Source organism: Mastigoproctus giganteus, chromosome 9 (genome assembly GCF_048544385.1).
Source record: "Mastigoproctus giganteus isolate SK-2022 chromosome 9, ASM4854438v1, whole genome shotgun sequence".
Taxonomy (NCBI): Eukaryota; Metazoa; Arthropoda; class Arachnida; order Uropygi; family Thelyphonidae; genus Mastigoproctus; species Mastigoproctus giganteus.
In genome coordinates, this window is record NC_143583.1 from 16,954,801 (window position 1) to 16,969,167 (window position 14,367).

General features: G+C 39.8%; 1 protein-coding gene across 3 annotated transcripts in view; it reads right to left on the reverse strand.

Moving 5' to 3' along the window:
- Nucleotides 1–14,367, reverse strand: part of LOC150080059 (protein turtle-like) — an 886,305-nt gene that overhangs the window by 151,843 nt on the left and 720,095 nt on the right. For all 3 annotated transcript variants that reach the window (XM_090381137.1, XM_090381139.1, XM_090381138.1), the window contains one exon: nt 5,780–6,115. In XM_090381137.1, the coding sequence (XP_090237263.1) occupies nt 5,780–6,115 (336 nt within the window). The remainder of the gene's footprint in view (nt 1–5,779; nt 6,116–14,367) is intronic.

Below are 14,367 nucleotides of genomic sequence, written 5' to 3' on the forward strand. Positions count from 1 at the left end.
CTAGTACGGCCTCCTAGAAAGTGAATATATAAACATGATTGAAGATGTCCAATGAATACCATTAAAATTCATTATGAAGGTAATACATCCGTATCAGATACCATCGTGTCTACTGCTAAAGTTATTCGAATTCTTTCTCTTGTTTGCTTTCACTAGGGTGAATAATAATAAGACTTAGATTTCTTTATAAAACATTACATGGATTAAATCCGAACTCCGATCTACAGCAGCATATTGAATTATAAGTTCTACCAAAGAACACGCAGAAGTAAAACTTTCTTTGTACAATGCCGCATAAAAATAAATGGGAGTTGTATATTATTTCCATTTCGCGTTTTAGTCCAATATTTCATACACGATATTATCGATTTCTCTGCTCTTTTAAAAAAGAATTTTTTATTAGGAACTTACATGCAATATTTTGGTAAACTAGTGTGCTTCAATTTCGTCCCTCGTAATTTTCATTATAAATTATAGTTTAAATTATTTTAAAACTTATATCTTATTTTGCATATTCTTATTATTGCTGTAAAATAATTTTGAATAACATCAAATTGGACGTCTTTAGTAGTGTTAATCACCTGTTATACTGGTGTGCAAATAAAAATAACCAAATACACTAAGTTGTCTTTGAATTAGCAACACCAACCTGATATCTCGTGGAGCCACCCGTAATTTTGCCCGTAATGCAGCCCCATATACGCTTTGGCACACACTCCACAAGGTGTTGCGAGGTATCCTGTGGTAGTGCTACCAATGCGTCCAATAATGCCACACATTGTCAGGCGGATGGTAGTAGCAGCGAATGTCCTTTCTGGTAGGTCCCAAACATGCACAATTGGATTGAAATCAGCTGAGTCAGCCGGCTAAGGAAGGACAGAGATTGTCACATTCCTGAAATCTGTTAAAAACCTACCGGGCCTTGTTGATAGATACCGGAATTATACTTGGTCGGCGGCGATAGAAAGATAAGAGTTTCCATCTATCCGTTCATTAAATAATCCCCAAACCATGAAGAGTTGGGGGGAACTCCCGGTGCTGCCAGACAAAAAACACTAATCCCCAAACTATAACACCACCACCTCCAGCCTATCAAACACCATTTCATCCAAGTTCCACGGCCTCGCATTGCTTTCTCCAAATGAGGATACACCCATCAGCATGATAGAGTTGGAAACGGGATTCATCACACCAGGCAACAGATTTCCACATGTTAGTGTCGCTGTCGATATGCCCATTCAAGGTACAGTTTCCTGTGTCTCGCAATGAGCATGGATACCTGTAACGGCAGTCCATTTCTGTGGCCTTTACGAGCGTGTATTGCATGTGGTTTTGCTATTCTTCAGTTGTACTTTCAGTTAACGCTGGGCCACTGTGCTGCACAGAGGGCGAACGACCAGCCAAAGGTCACAAGTGGTTGTTCCACTTGTGACTTATGGCTCGTTGTTCGACCGCTGTTGAGCCAGTCGTGATAGACTCTTGACACCACAGAACAGGACTACTTAACCATATTGGCTGTTTTCGATACTGGCACCTGGACGTCTTGACAAAAGCAACCATTTCACATTCGAAGTCATAAAGATCTCGACGCTGGCCCATTATTTCTCGCAGACACTGAAAAATGGATTGTTATGTGTGAGAACTACAATCTCATATCAGCAGCCGTTACCGACTTTGAGCCTTCCCCAGCGTCACAGACTAGTTCATTCCTGCGCAACGGAAGAGGAGATGTGGGGGTGTTGCTAATGCAAAACCAACTGAGTATGTATGTGTTGTTAATTTAAATGTATAAATAAGTAAATGAATTAACCTACCAATTTATTAGAGAATCTGATATTCTGGACTCCACATGGCTCCCGTCGTAGACAAATGAAATATCATGTGACGTGTGGACCACATGGTACTTGAGATATATGAAAAACGTTGCAGTCCCTGGGTGGAGCCATTGAAGATCAAAGAACAGCAGGTAACATCAGAAACCACGCGAGAGGCATGATCAGGTGCAACTTCATTGCCGCTAAAGAAACACTTAGGCGCAATTAGGTATGGTTTCTAATCTTCTGCAAGAGCAGTGTATAAATTAAACATATTACGGTACAGATCTGAATGTGATCACCACCAAAATAATTTCCTACCCGTTCGCCATCCACATTTGTCTGCAAAGAAAGATGGTAATGAAAGTTATGATTTATCACCAAATATACTGCTGCAGAATGTGCGATTAAAATTGAGTATATAATTCAAACACCAGATAGCATTATTAATACCCGTATTCAGTTTTTTATGTACTCCATTACATCGAAATAATTGGCTGAACATACATTAGAGATGCGTCTACAAAAGGGATGTTTGCAAATATTAAAAACAATCGTCGAAAAATTTTAAAAATAAACAAATGCTACTAAATTATACTCTCTGGCTTCATAAGGATGTTAATCTGGTTGTTTAATTATAGATGCCCAAATCATCAAAAAAAAAAAAAAAAGGAAAAAGAAGATGGCAAAGACATTAATGGGGTTCCCAAAGGTTTTCACTTTCGCAGTGAAGGCCAATCAAACGGAATTATCTCGCTGTTGTAAAAGGGTAATAAATTTTACATTCATCGCATGATAGATCTTGCAGATGTTAATTTAGGAATGATTAAAATATAGTTAAATGTCCAAGTGATGATAATACGTGAGTCTTTACAAATTAATTCCACTCTTCGAATTTTATTTAAGGGAAAAGGTAGGAGTACTTCAGAAGGAATTCGAATTTAAACAAATGGGTATTGAAACGAAGTTCAATGCAACCAGAACTGATTTCACCATCTTCTAAACCTCCAGGAAAGCAAATATGATTATATACGCTTTGTTTATTCGTAATATGTTATGCCCATTATCATTCCAATACTTGCCATAAGCTATTTTTGTTAACAGAACAAAAACACAAAGCAAATCCTTTGTGTAATTTGAATATCTCTCCTTTACAAGCTAAGTAAGTCAACGGGAATTAGTTTAAGTCACTGCTTCCAGGACTGAAGGCTGTGTGCTTTTTGAAGATGCAAAAAAATGTGAATAAGAAATCGAAGTTTGATTACGTGCTTTAAAATTAACTCACGTAACCAGTTTTAATTTTTCGCTCCACTTCATCTTAATATAATTAACTTTTTTTTTGTTTTCTCTCATTTTCTCCTCGAATTAATAACCACCTGAGGGAACAAATACAGTACGAGACTTCAAACATGATTCTTAGAGACAAAAGGATCATAAAAGAGCGGGGACATTGAGGGGTTGTTGAATGTGCGTTCGACACGCGGAAAAACGATACGGATGAGGAAAAAAGAAAGCCTTGAAATGTTTTCTGTAGAATCACAAGGGAGCAGACGAGTTATCTACTGGTTATCAGGATTAACACCCTCTGGATTCGCATTTTCTTATCAAGCAGTTCTAGAGATGAACATTTTGTGGTGACATGAAAAATTATAGAAAAATCTAAGCTCTTATCTTAAACAATTGCGTCTTGTTAAACTAGCCTGTTTTATTTTTGGGTGGTAGCATATTTGAGAAATATCGGTTATCATTTTCAGTGCTGAAGTGATTATTTTTTCTTCTTTTTAAAGAAAGACGAACATGGACTAATCTATACTACGAGGGGCATTCAATAAATTATCTACGTAAGGTACTTCCCATAGTTTATATTTCGATGATTCATGATTTATCATATTCCCATGTATATCTTAAATTGAATCATAGTAATTATGATCCCGCAATGCTTTTAGGTTGTGCTGCTGCAACAGAAAGAAGGAAGACACCTGTATCAAATTATGCAATTTGCTGAAATTGGAACATCGTTCAGTCATCAAGTTTCTCACCAAAGAAGGAAATTTGCCTAAGGCTATTCATTAAAGGATGGTAGCTTTGTATGGCAACACTGCACCTTCAGAGTAGCAGGTGAAATTCTGGTCAAAACAGTTCAATTAAGGTAGAGAGACCATCCAAGATGATCTACATCCAGGAAGGCCTGTGACAGCGACCACTTCAGAAAGTGGCAAGATGTGGAAACCCTTGTGCTGAATGAGAAACGTTTAAAGGTGTCTCAAATCTCTAGAAAATGTGACATATCTGAGAGGACAGTTATAAACATACTCCTTGAACATTTAGGGATGACTAAGGTCCAGATTTCATACCCTTGTACAGAAGAAATTCAGAGTACGGTGTTGTGAGGAGAATTTAGAGCTTTATGGAAGGGATTCTGAAACTTTCATCTCCAAAATTGTTACGGGCGATGAAACATGGGTTCATCACTGGGATCCTGAGGCCAAGCAAGAATGAATGCAATGGAAGCACAATGGTTCTCCCCCCACACAGAAAAACTTCGGATATAACCTTCAGCTGGCAAGATTATAGCCACCATTTTTTGGGATGGTGAGGGAATTTTGTACACTCACTACTTGTAACACAAGCAGACAGTCGTCACTCGGGAGCCATACGCATCCCTACTATACATGGAAAACCTTTTAGTGGTTTGCTGATTCTTCACGACAACGCACCAGTGCACAGGTCACATGTTGTTACTACTGCTTTGAGAGACTCTGATTTTACAGAACTTACTATCATTTTACAATAAGGATCTGGCGCCCAGTGACTATTTCCTGTTTCGACACCTCAAGAAAAACGCAAGTGCACATTGCTTTGCTGATGATAATGAACTGAAGTTTGGTTGTTCTGCATTCTTTGATGAACAGGACAAAAATTTTATTTTTCTGACATTTCCTCATTGCTAACAAAATGGTACAAGTGTATTAAAATTCAGGGGACACACATTGAAAAATAAAACCAGATTTTTGTCTCTATCTCATTTCGTTCATAGGTTGGTAGATAATTTATTGAATGCCCCTCGTATAATAACTAACACTGGCATACGTTTCAGTGGTTTTCAACCCGGGTGCCGCAACAACTATCTTGGGGTGCCGTGTAATTTGGGTTTAAGTTACTTAAAGTTATTATTATTATTATTTTGAAATTTATATATTTATTTCATTATAAAAGGGTACAATATAATGGATACGGTACAATATCCATTGCACTGTATCTTTTTAATTTTGTGGTGATCTATAATTGATCTTTATTTAGTACCTCTATATAAAGAATAAAATTATTATATAGGTATATATTAAAAGGTCGAAAACCACTGTGTTAGGTATTTCTTTTGGCCTAGGGGTTCCCTGAAAAAATTACTGGGACACTAAGGGCGCCGTGAACCGAGAAAGGTTGGGAACTTCTGCTTAGATGTTACCTTATTAACTGATATGCCAGTGCACCTTTGTGTATCTTCTGATAAATATTTTTTTTGGAAAACCTTCGTGCTAAGAAGGATGAACACAGGAAGTTTACTTAGGAATGGTCGGTTTATGTTTACCACCACTTCCTTTCTGATGTATTTATGGCACAAAAGAACCGGTAAGTGAACCGTCTTAAGTGCTTTCTATCCTACTCAAGTTGTCACCGCTCCCTTACTTCTCTTCATTTTCTTACACGCCCGAGACGATATATATCCCCCGTTCTTTTTTCATGGTGACATATCTAGCTGTCTGGTTGACACGCGCGAGCACTGTGTCACCCACATTGGAACTGATGATCTATTTTCACGCTAAACAAAATTCTCCCTATCACGGCGCATTCATTATTCGGAGCATTGTCAACCTGCGCGTGCAAGGCAGCTCGATGCGTTACGTTATCGAAGTAGAAATAAGAAAACCGTGTTGGATACACAAACATCCTCTTTTGCTCTCACTTACCTATAACTTTCAGAGTGATCACTGTGTTTACAGTCCTTGCTTTATGAAAATCTACTCGACACCTGTACTCCCCAGCATCTTCTTCCTGCACGGGATCTAACTGTAAGAAAGCTGGGCGGTTGATCATATTGAAATAGGCTCGGTTGTCTAAAGTTGACACCGCTGATTGTCTTGCCTGCTCCACCGTACCTCTTCGTGCATCTAATGTGTAAATAGGTGACGGAGCCTCGTCTTTGTACCACAAAATTAAAGCCACACCGTCGTCCGCAGAAGGAGGTGATATGTCACAGGGCAAGGCCACTTTCCCTCGAACAACAGCTGTGTAGAGTATTGATGCTAGAAATAAAAAAACAAATACCTTAAGTTAGTGTTTACTACACTTTGGATGAACATAAAAACAGCATCCATGAAGTTAAATTATGTAGACCTAATTTAAGACCTGAAGAGACAAATTAAAAAAAAAAGGAGCAAAAGGAAAAAAATTAAAAGAATACTTTACCTTGCTGCGTGATGGAAAAGTAAGTGACACTAATAGACATGGATTAACTGTTAAGCGTCTCTGGTATGTCCATTAAAACGACTGATAAGGAGAGGGCAAGATCCTGTCATCTCCAGTTTATTTTAAACTGCTTTAGGATAAAATATTCCTTAAATGAACAAGCAGTACAACCCCGTATTCAGAACCCCCTCCCCCTTAGAAAATCAGAGGGAAAGCCTTGCTCCTTATCTAAACGTGAAGTTCATCTCTCGGTATCAGTCCTCGAGGTTCGGAGGTTAAAGCGAAAGTTTTCGATCCACATCCATACTAAGTATATATTTCTTATTTCTGTCTATAATTTTATTTTACTATTATATTTTTTCATTTCCTTAATATTAAATCCGTGGCAGCACAGTCAGCACAATACATAACCGTATTCTACTCATTTTGAGATTGGTTGTTTAAGGATTTTATGGCGCATTAGTGTCTAAGGCTATAATACTCATTTTGAGAGATGTGGTTTCGACTCTCTTTGATTATGGGGGGAATTTCCAAAGTCTTCTTCAACCGAGGCTGTAGTTAGGAGGAGGAAGTTCGGTTTCCCAGTAAGTGATTTCGGGGTTTCATTAGCTTCTAGAACATGCAAATCGGCTAGTGGAAACACACTTCTACAGACAACTCATGTGCTCAATTATAAGGCTAATAAAAATAATCTCTGCATTTTGCAACGAATAATTTAGAAATATTACAAAATTAAAAAATAATAGAAGTCAAACGTTGACCCTGTACCCACCACCTTCTGATAAAGCCGTAGGTCTTAACCCCCGAGGCACAGGAACTGATAAAAGTAGGAGACATTCAATCCGTGATAAGCAGCAAGGCAAACCCCATTCCTCGATTTTTTTTCTTGTGCTTTCTCAATATGGAGTCGCACTTCTTGGCCATTTTGTATTTAAGGAATGTTTCATCCTAACGAAGTTCAGTCTAATCGAAAAGGATGCAATTGTGCTGTGCCCTACTAGTACAATACCGATTTGCCTCGGTATTGCACTACTCCAAATAGGGAGTAAGCGAGGAGATCCTCAATACTCAAAATATCAAAAATATTCAAAACTCGAAATAATGATAAATTAATAAATCGATCATAAATGATGAGTTACATGCTAGAACCAGGCACGGCTAACAGCGCTTGAGCCATTGGTCCCGTCGAGTCCAGAGGCGCCAAATATCTAACTTGTAGTTTTTTGTGAGTTACAGTATTATTATTAATTTGTAAAACGTTTATTTATTTATTATTTATAGTATATACAGACACTCTTAACATTCAAATTTTTAAATGATTACGACCTTGAAGCAGCTTTTCAACCAATATCCTCTCTACAAATCGCGAGATTTTCACGATTAGAATGTTGGTGGAAGTGTATACTGCACTTGCTCTGACCCGATCCTGGTAAAACCAAACTCCAACTTTTTATAGCATAAAAACGTTCTAAAAAAAAAAATATGAGGGAGTGATCATTTAATTCGCGGAATGGTGCAAGTTTTAACAGCCTCTAGAGGCGCTCTTCCTATCGCTACTGGGCAGACTCTGTATGTGCATGCCAGTACTTGTCGAACTAGTGTTGTATGAAGGGATTTTAGCCGCGTGTTACTGACCACCGTTTTGAAGCAAGTATCATGTCGGATACACCGATTGAACAGCGATAGGCGATTCGCCCGGATAAGGGTAGTCACACCGCAAGGCATTAAGTTCACTAGTTTACGAAAGCGTTCCGCAGGTATTTTCCATCCATGATTGCTGATTCTCTTCTTATCGAACGGACCTTTTCACAGCATCCCAAAGATGCTCCACGGGGTTCATGTATGGTGAACGGGGAGGTGTAAAATGCCCACATTTTTCATATTAATTTACAGATGTTTCCCATGCATTTCCCTCCCCCCCTTTGCTGTGCCCCTTCTTGCTAAAGAGTTGTTTTGACCGTTTCAGCAGAAAATATAAATGCCAATCGTACATGAGTAACCGCTATCAGTTTCTTGTCAAATATAGAATGGTAAAATTCGACTTAGTTGCTTTCTCAGTTATAAATTCCCTTTGCCATTATTTTCCTAACTGAAGATAACAGTCGCTACGTAGAAGTAAGTTCACAAGTCCACGAAAATATGAGCTTCGCTCTCCCTGACAAATACTGGGCAGTGTGTCTGATGTTGACCGCGTGAGAAAAGTGTCCCACGCTAGTTCAAGCTTGGTGTGAGGCGAAAGTTCATGCGATAAGGAGCATATACCCTGGTGGACGATGAGCGAAAGGTTGTTGTTTTGTGGTGGCTTTTGGTAGAAGCAGTCGGTTAGTTAGTCTGTATGAGAGAGAGTGAAAAAATACAGTAAGTTTTTGGAAACGGGAATTACGTTACAGAATGACTGTACAGAGAGAAGCTTGAAGAACAGCGCAAGAAGATACAGAATGAGCGAGCGAAGATAGCAGAACCGGAAGGAAGGCTGCGAAAGCACGGAATCCCCTCACCGAGTTCCGCCCCCCGTAGAATGAGTCATCCTTACTTAGGTAAGTTATCCCACAGCTATGCATAAACCTTACTCCTCAATAATATAATTAATTATGTTAGCATTGATAAATTGTAAAATGTCTTAATACTCCTATCTTAAATAGCGCATCACTTAGATTGTCAGTTTCACAAATTAACAATAGGTAAATGATGTATCTTAAGCATGCTATCCTAAATAGTGCAGTATTTTTAGTATTGACCCCATCATGTTTGTACAACCATTATGTCATATGCTAGTCCTTGCCTGAGATGAAGTATCCACACGAAGAACACCTATGTGAAGAACCCATTAATTTCCAAAACATCAATAAATGCTAAGAACTCTTAAATACTTCCATAAAGTCAGTTTATATTATTGTAACCAAATGATTTAGGATTTGCTTGCCACTGCCGCTAGGGCAGTAGTTTTCATACATGTATCAATTCTATAGTGGAGTATATTAAACTATATTTTGTTTTAAACATATGCCTCAGGCCTATCCTCTATTCACACGAATGAGTAAGCAAAGAATTATATAATAGAACTGATACCGCGGGTACTCGAATTTCTACCTATAACTGGACAGAGTTTGAGTATTTTCACAACGCCTGATCGAAGCTGCAGTTCCTATTCCCTTGAATAGTTTACCGAGGGCCGAGATCATTGTCCTAATATGAAAAACCACTAGACAATCACATGAGTATACTGGGGTTATCATTGAACAAATGATTAAGGAAGGAAAGTGTCCCGCCATACAGATGTGTTGTCCAGAGAAGTCCGAACGAACGAAAGTAAGTAATTAATAAGCAAGCAAGAAGCATAATAAATAAAAACACCCAGTATAACACTGGTGCCGTGACCAGGATTAAATATTTTGCGGGATGAAAAACTGTCTACACAGAAGAAGAAGTCACAAAGAGAAAGAATCTAAAGGGATTACTGATAAGTAGTAAGATTGTTGATTTCGTGCACTAAGAGAATAGGTAGGAGGCATTACTCCTTTGCAACAACACAGGACATCTACACTAATTAATAAATTATTGCTATTTTTATAATTAGATTTAATAAACAAATGACTACATGCTATAACACACTCTTGTTTTAAATAAGTGATTACTAACATCATAATTTTGTTTCAGCAACAGGTAAGTCACATTATTTTGGAAGACAGGGGCCCAAAATTAGCAATTAAATTTCCCAATTCCTAGTAATTTAAAAAAAAAAAAAAATGGAGGATCAAATTCCTCAAACAACAGGAATATCATCCCCCCTACCTCAAACACAACAGCCACCACCCACCCCAGAACCAGACAGACCGCATTCAGCGAATATCGCAGGATTTTTAAGTCTTGTGCCATTATTCTTTGGCAAAAAATGATGAAGGCCCTTCAGTCCAATTGTTTTTCGAAACTTTGGAGAGTGTTGGAGAATTAGCACTCTGGGGACACAGAGAACTTTTGGCAGTCTCGAAATCTAAACTTCGCGCTTCGGCAGCCGACTTTTTAGCCCAATCCTTTGAATTACGCGGGGAAAAGAATTACAACATATTTAAGAATGCTTTTTTAGCTCAGTTCGAAAAAACGGAACCAATTATCACTTCCCTTCAGCAGTTCGCCAGTGCTGTGCAAGAACCTTCGGAAACCATTGCGAGTTATAGCACGCGCGTGAGGAATTTGGCAAGGGCAGCTTTCAAAATTCAGGGAGAGACACCTGAAGTATTAAACATTTTAGACCAGGCAATGCTGGCCCAATTCCTTAGGGGCATATCGGGAAAAATTAGAAAAATGGTGCTCACACACAATCCTTTAACTTTTTCACAGGCAATTGAGATTTCGAAAAGAGAGGAAATTAATGACCAACTTACTCACACAAAAACTGTCCCTGTACATGTTATTAATAGTCCTGTAAGGGCCGAGAATGAACGGGAGCGACAGGAAAACAATCCCAAACACATTCTTGAACCCATTCAAGATCAAATACGCGACTTACAACAATCGTTAAGTTCATTATCAGTAAATCACGCAACAATCAACAATTTAGAGACACAGATAGCCGCCCTGAGTCAGCAGATGCAAACCATGAAGGTGGGCAAATTTTCCCCTCCCCACGGTCAGGCAGCAGTAGGCGCTACCTACCTCCACTCGGACAGCGCAGTAGATCCGCTAACCGACGCTAACGTGACCTTCAGATCAGAGGTCGTTGACTGCCCGGAAAGACGCATAATCTTGCCATACCACGGCCGGCAGCAGGCAGCCAGAAATATGGTAAACAATCGCGAACGAAGGGAAAGACGCATTTTTGACGGCCGTCCCAGCTTCCATCAACCCACCCAACTGTTCCGCAGCCGCCCGTGCACGAATTACGAAACGGATGTGTACACTGCATCCCCAAAAGTTAGGACGTCCTATGCTAACAATCGATATTGTAATTTTAATGAAAATCGAGATCAAGCCGCCAATAGAATGTATTATGCTGATCATAATAGGAGTAATATAGACTCTTATTCTAGGATAAGGAGAGGAACATATAGGAATGAGCATATTCAGGGGCAAATTCGGCCAAAAACATTTCAGGGCAGACAAAATAATTATACAAATACAGGAAGCTACAGGCGAGATAGAGATAGAAATTTATGACTAAAAAGGGGTTCTAAACTTAATAGGAAGGATTCGCGATGTAATAAAACCCTTTTGCCAACCCCTAACTTTAGTAAAGTTAGTAAGCCAGAAGTCAGAGACATCAGAACACAACATGGCATTTACATTCTGGAGGATAATACTAAACTACCTGTGGTATTGGGTTCTGTACAAAACATTAAAACTAGATTTCTTTTAGACACAGGTGCTGGCGTTTCTTTAATGAGTGCAGATTTATTTAATAAAATTAAAAATGATACATCGTTAGATTTCAGACCTCCAGAATTAACTGTAACCGGAGTTTCGGGAAATATTGTGCCAATACACACTACAGTAACTGCTAATATTAAATTAGATAAGGCAACTTTTAGGGAGAAAATTCTGGTTACTTCAAAAAATTTTAGTGGCAAATATGATATCATCCTCGGCTTGAACATATTAAGGAAGTTTTCATTCAGCTTAGACTTAGGTAAAGGGATCATACGATCAGTTCCATTAGGGATTTGCCTGAGGGAAGAGGATATTCGGCAACAATTGGTGGATTCCACACCCACAGTTGCTAAGCTTACATGTAAACATGTGCTCCCAGCAAGCACAGAACAGGTGGTAACAGTATCTTGTGACCAGCTTGCTGCTCCTCCCAAACAACTAGTATTAGCAGGGCCAAATTCAAACTTAAGCCGGGATGATTTAGCAGTGAAATATTCGGTAGACCAGGTAGACGAAAGTGGGAAAATATCTGTGCTCGTCGCCAATTTAACAGCGGAACCGCTGCATCTTCCAAAAGGCATGGGTATTGCGTGTCTGGAGAACCTGAATCCTCAATCAATTAACCCTAAGAGCCAGGAAAGAGGCAAAAGGGAAGTTTCTCCAGTGACCATAGAGGACTTTAAGCTTGATCACCTGACTGCCGATCAAAGACACCAATTATCAGACCTGTTACGCAAATACTGGGATGTGTTTGCCAAATCACCAGCCCAACTAGGCAACTCAAAAGTTATCCAACACAGAATTAAATTGACAGACAACATTCCTGTTAGACAGAATGCTTACAGAACCCCCTTTTTACTAAAGGATGAGATTCGCAACCAGGTCCAAGAACTCCTAGATTCAAACATCATTGAACCCAGCTGTTCTCCGTATGCCGCGCCCATTGTTCTGGTGAAGAAGCGAGGTGGGGGATACAGGTTATGTATTGATTTTAGGAAACTTAACGCCAAGACGATCTCCGACGCATACCCGATCCCTTCCATGAGTGAGATACTTGAACTTCTGGGAGGCGCGCGCTACTTCAGCTCTTTGGACCTCGAAGCCGGATTCCACCAGATTGAAGTGCACCCCGCGGACCGCCACAAGACAGCTTTTACTACAGGGGAATCGCTGCTACAATACCGGCGCATGCCTTTTGGGTTAAAAAACGCGCCATCTAGTTTTGTGAGAGCAATGGGGCTTGTCTTGGATAATTTACAACGAGATTCCATTTTCGCTTACTTAGACGACATAATCATAGTGTCGAAATCTTGGTCCTCACACCTTTCGAAGCTTGAGAAAGTTTTCCAGCGCCTGAGAAAGTACGATCTGAAGCTGAAACCAAAGAAGTGCGAGTTCCTAAAAGAGCAAATAAAATACTTAGGTCATCTCATTGATAAGGATGGTGTCCGTCCCGATCCAGCGAACGTGAAGGCCGTTCGAGAGTGTCGAGAGCCAAGAACAATGAAGCAAGTGCGATCGTTTCTTGGGATGACAGGATTTTACAGAAAGTTTGTCCCAGAGTACGCAGAGATAGTCAGGCCGCTAACCCAACTTACAAAAAAGAACACCCCCTTTTTATGGAACAGTGCCGCCCAAGAGGCATTCGACAAGCTGAAGGTCGCTTTGACCACACCACCCCTATTGATTTACCCTGACTTTTCTAAACCATTTTTTGTGTCCTCTGACGCATCTAATTATGCAATCTCGGCTGTGCTAGAGCAACAAGTTGACGAAAATCAAAGACAGCCAATCGCTTACGCCTCCAGACTACTAAAGAAAGCAGAGACTATGTATAGTACCACAGAAAAGGAAGCTTTGGCAATAGTCTTTGCGGTATCACAGTTCAGACCATTCTTAATAGCCTCCAGTTTCACACTAATAACAGACCACCAACCATTAAGCTATCTTCTTCACTTAAAGAATCCATCCCCCAGATTAGCTCGCTGGAGTATGCTTCTACAAGAATACAATTTCAAAATCATATACAGGCCGGGTCGACTTCACTCAAATGCCGATTTCCTTTCAAGGCCAGTGTTAGAGGAAGAGGAAAGACAAAAGGGGCTTAAGAAATCCAAAACTGCTGAATTAGTTGCTCCTATAGCAGCAAATCCCACCATAGAGTCACTGATCATGCCGCAACAACAAACCAGAACTTTGATTAGGAATCTCCAAAGAGAGGACCCTAATTTGCAGGAGTTAATTGAGCAATTAGAAGGAACACTACAGGCAACAAGCAAAGTCCCAGATTCCTTCTATCTGAGTGAGGACAGGATACTGTATCACTACACTTTACCTGACCATGGAGCTACTCGCTCAGAGCCCTGTGAACAGTTAGTAGTTCCAACCAGCTTGAAAGCAGAAGTGTTGAAGTCCTGTCACGACAGTTTTCTCAGCGGGGGCCACCTGGCCCTACACAAGACGTTAGAGAAGGTTAGAAAACACTTTTTCTGGCTAGGCCTTTTTGGCGACGTCAAGAATTATGTGGAGACTTGTCCATCGTGTTTGGAGCGTAGAGGGTATAACCCTAAGGCAAAAGCAGCCCTGATGAGAGTTTCTAATGAGAACTCACCTTGGGTCCGAGTGTCCTTGGACATTTTGGGACCCCTTCCAATGACTTTGAAAGGGCACAAATATTTACTGATGGCAATAGACAATTTTACCCGTTACGCAGAAGTAAGCCCGC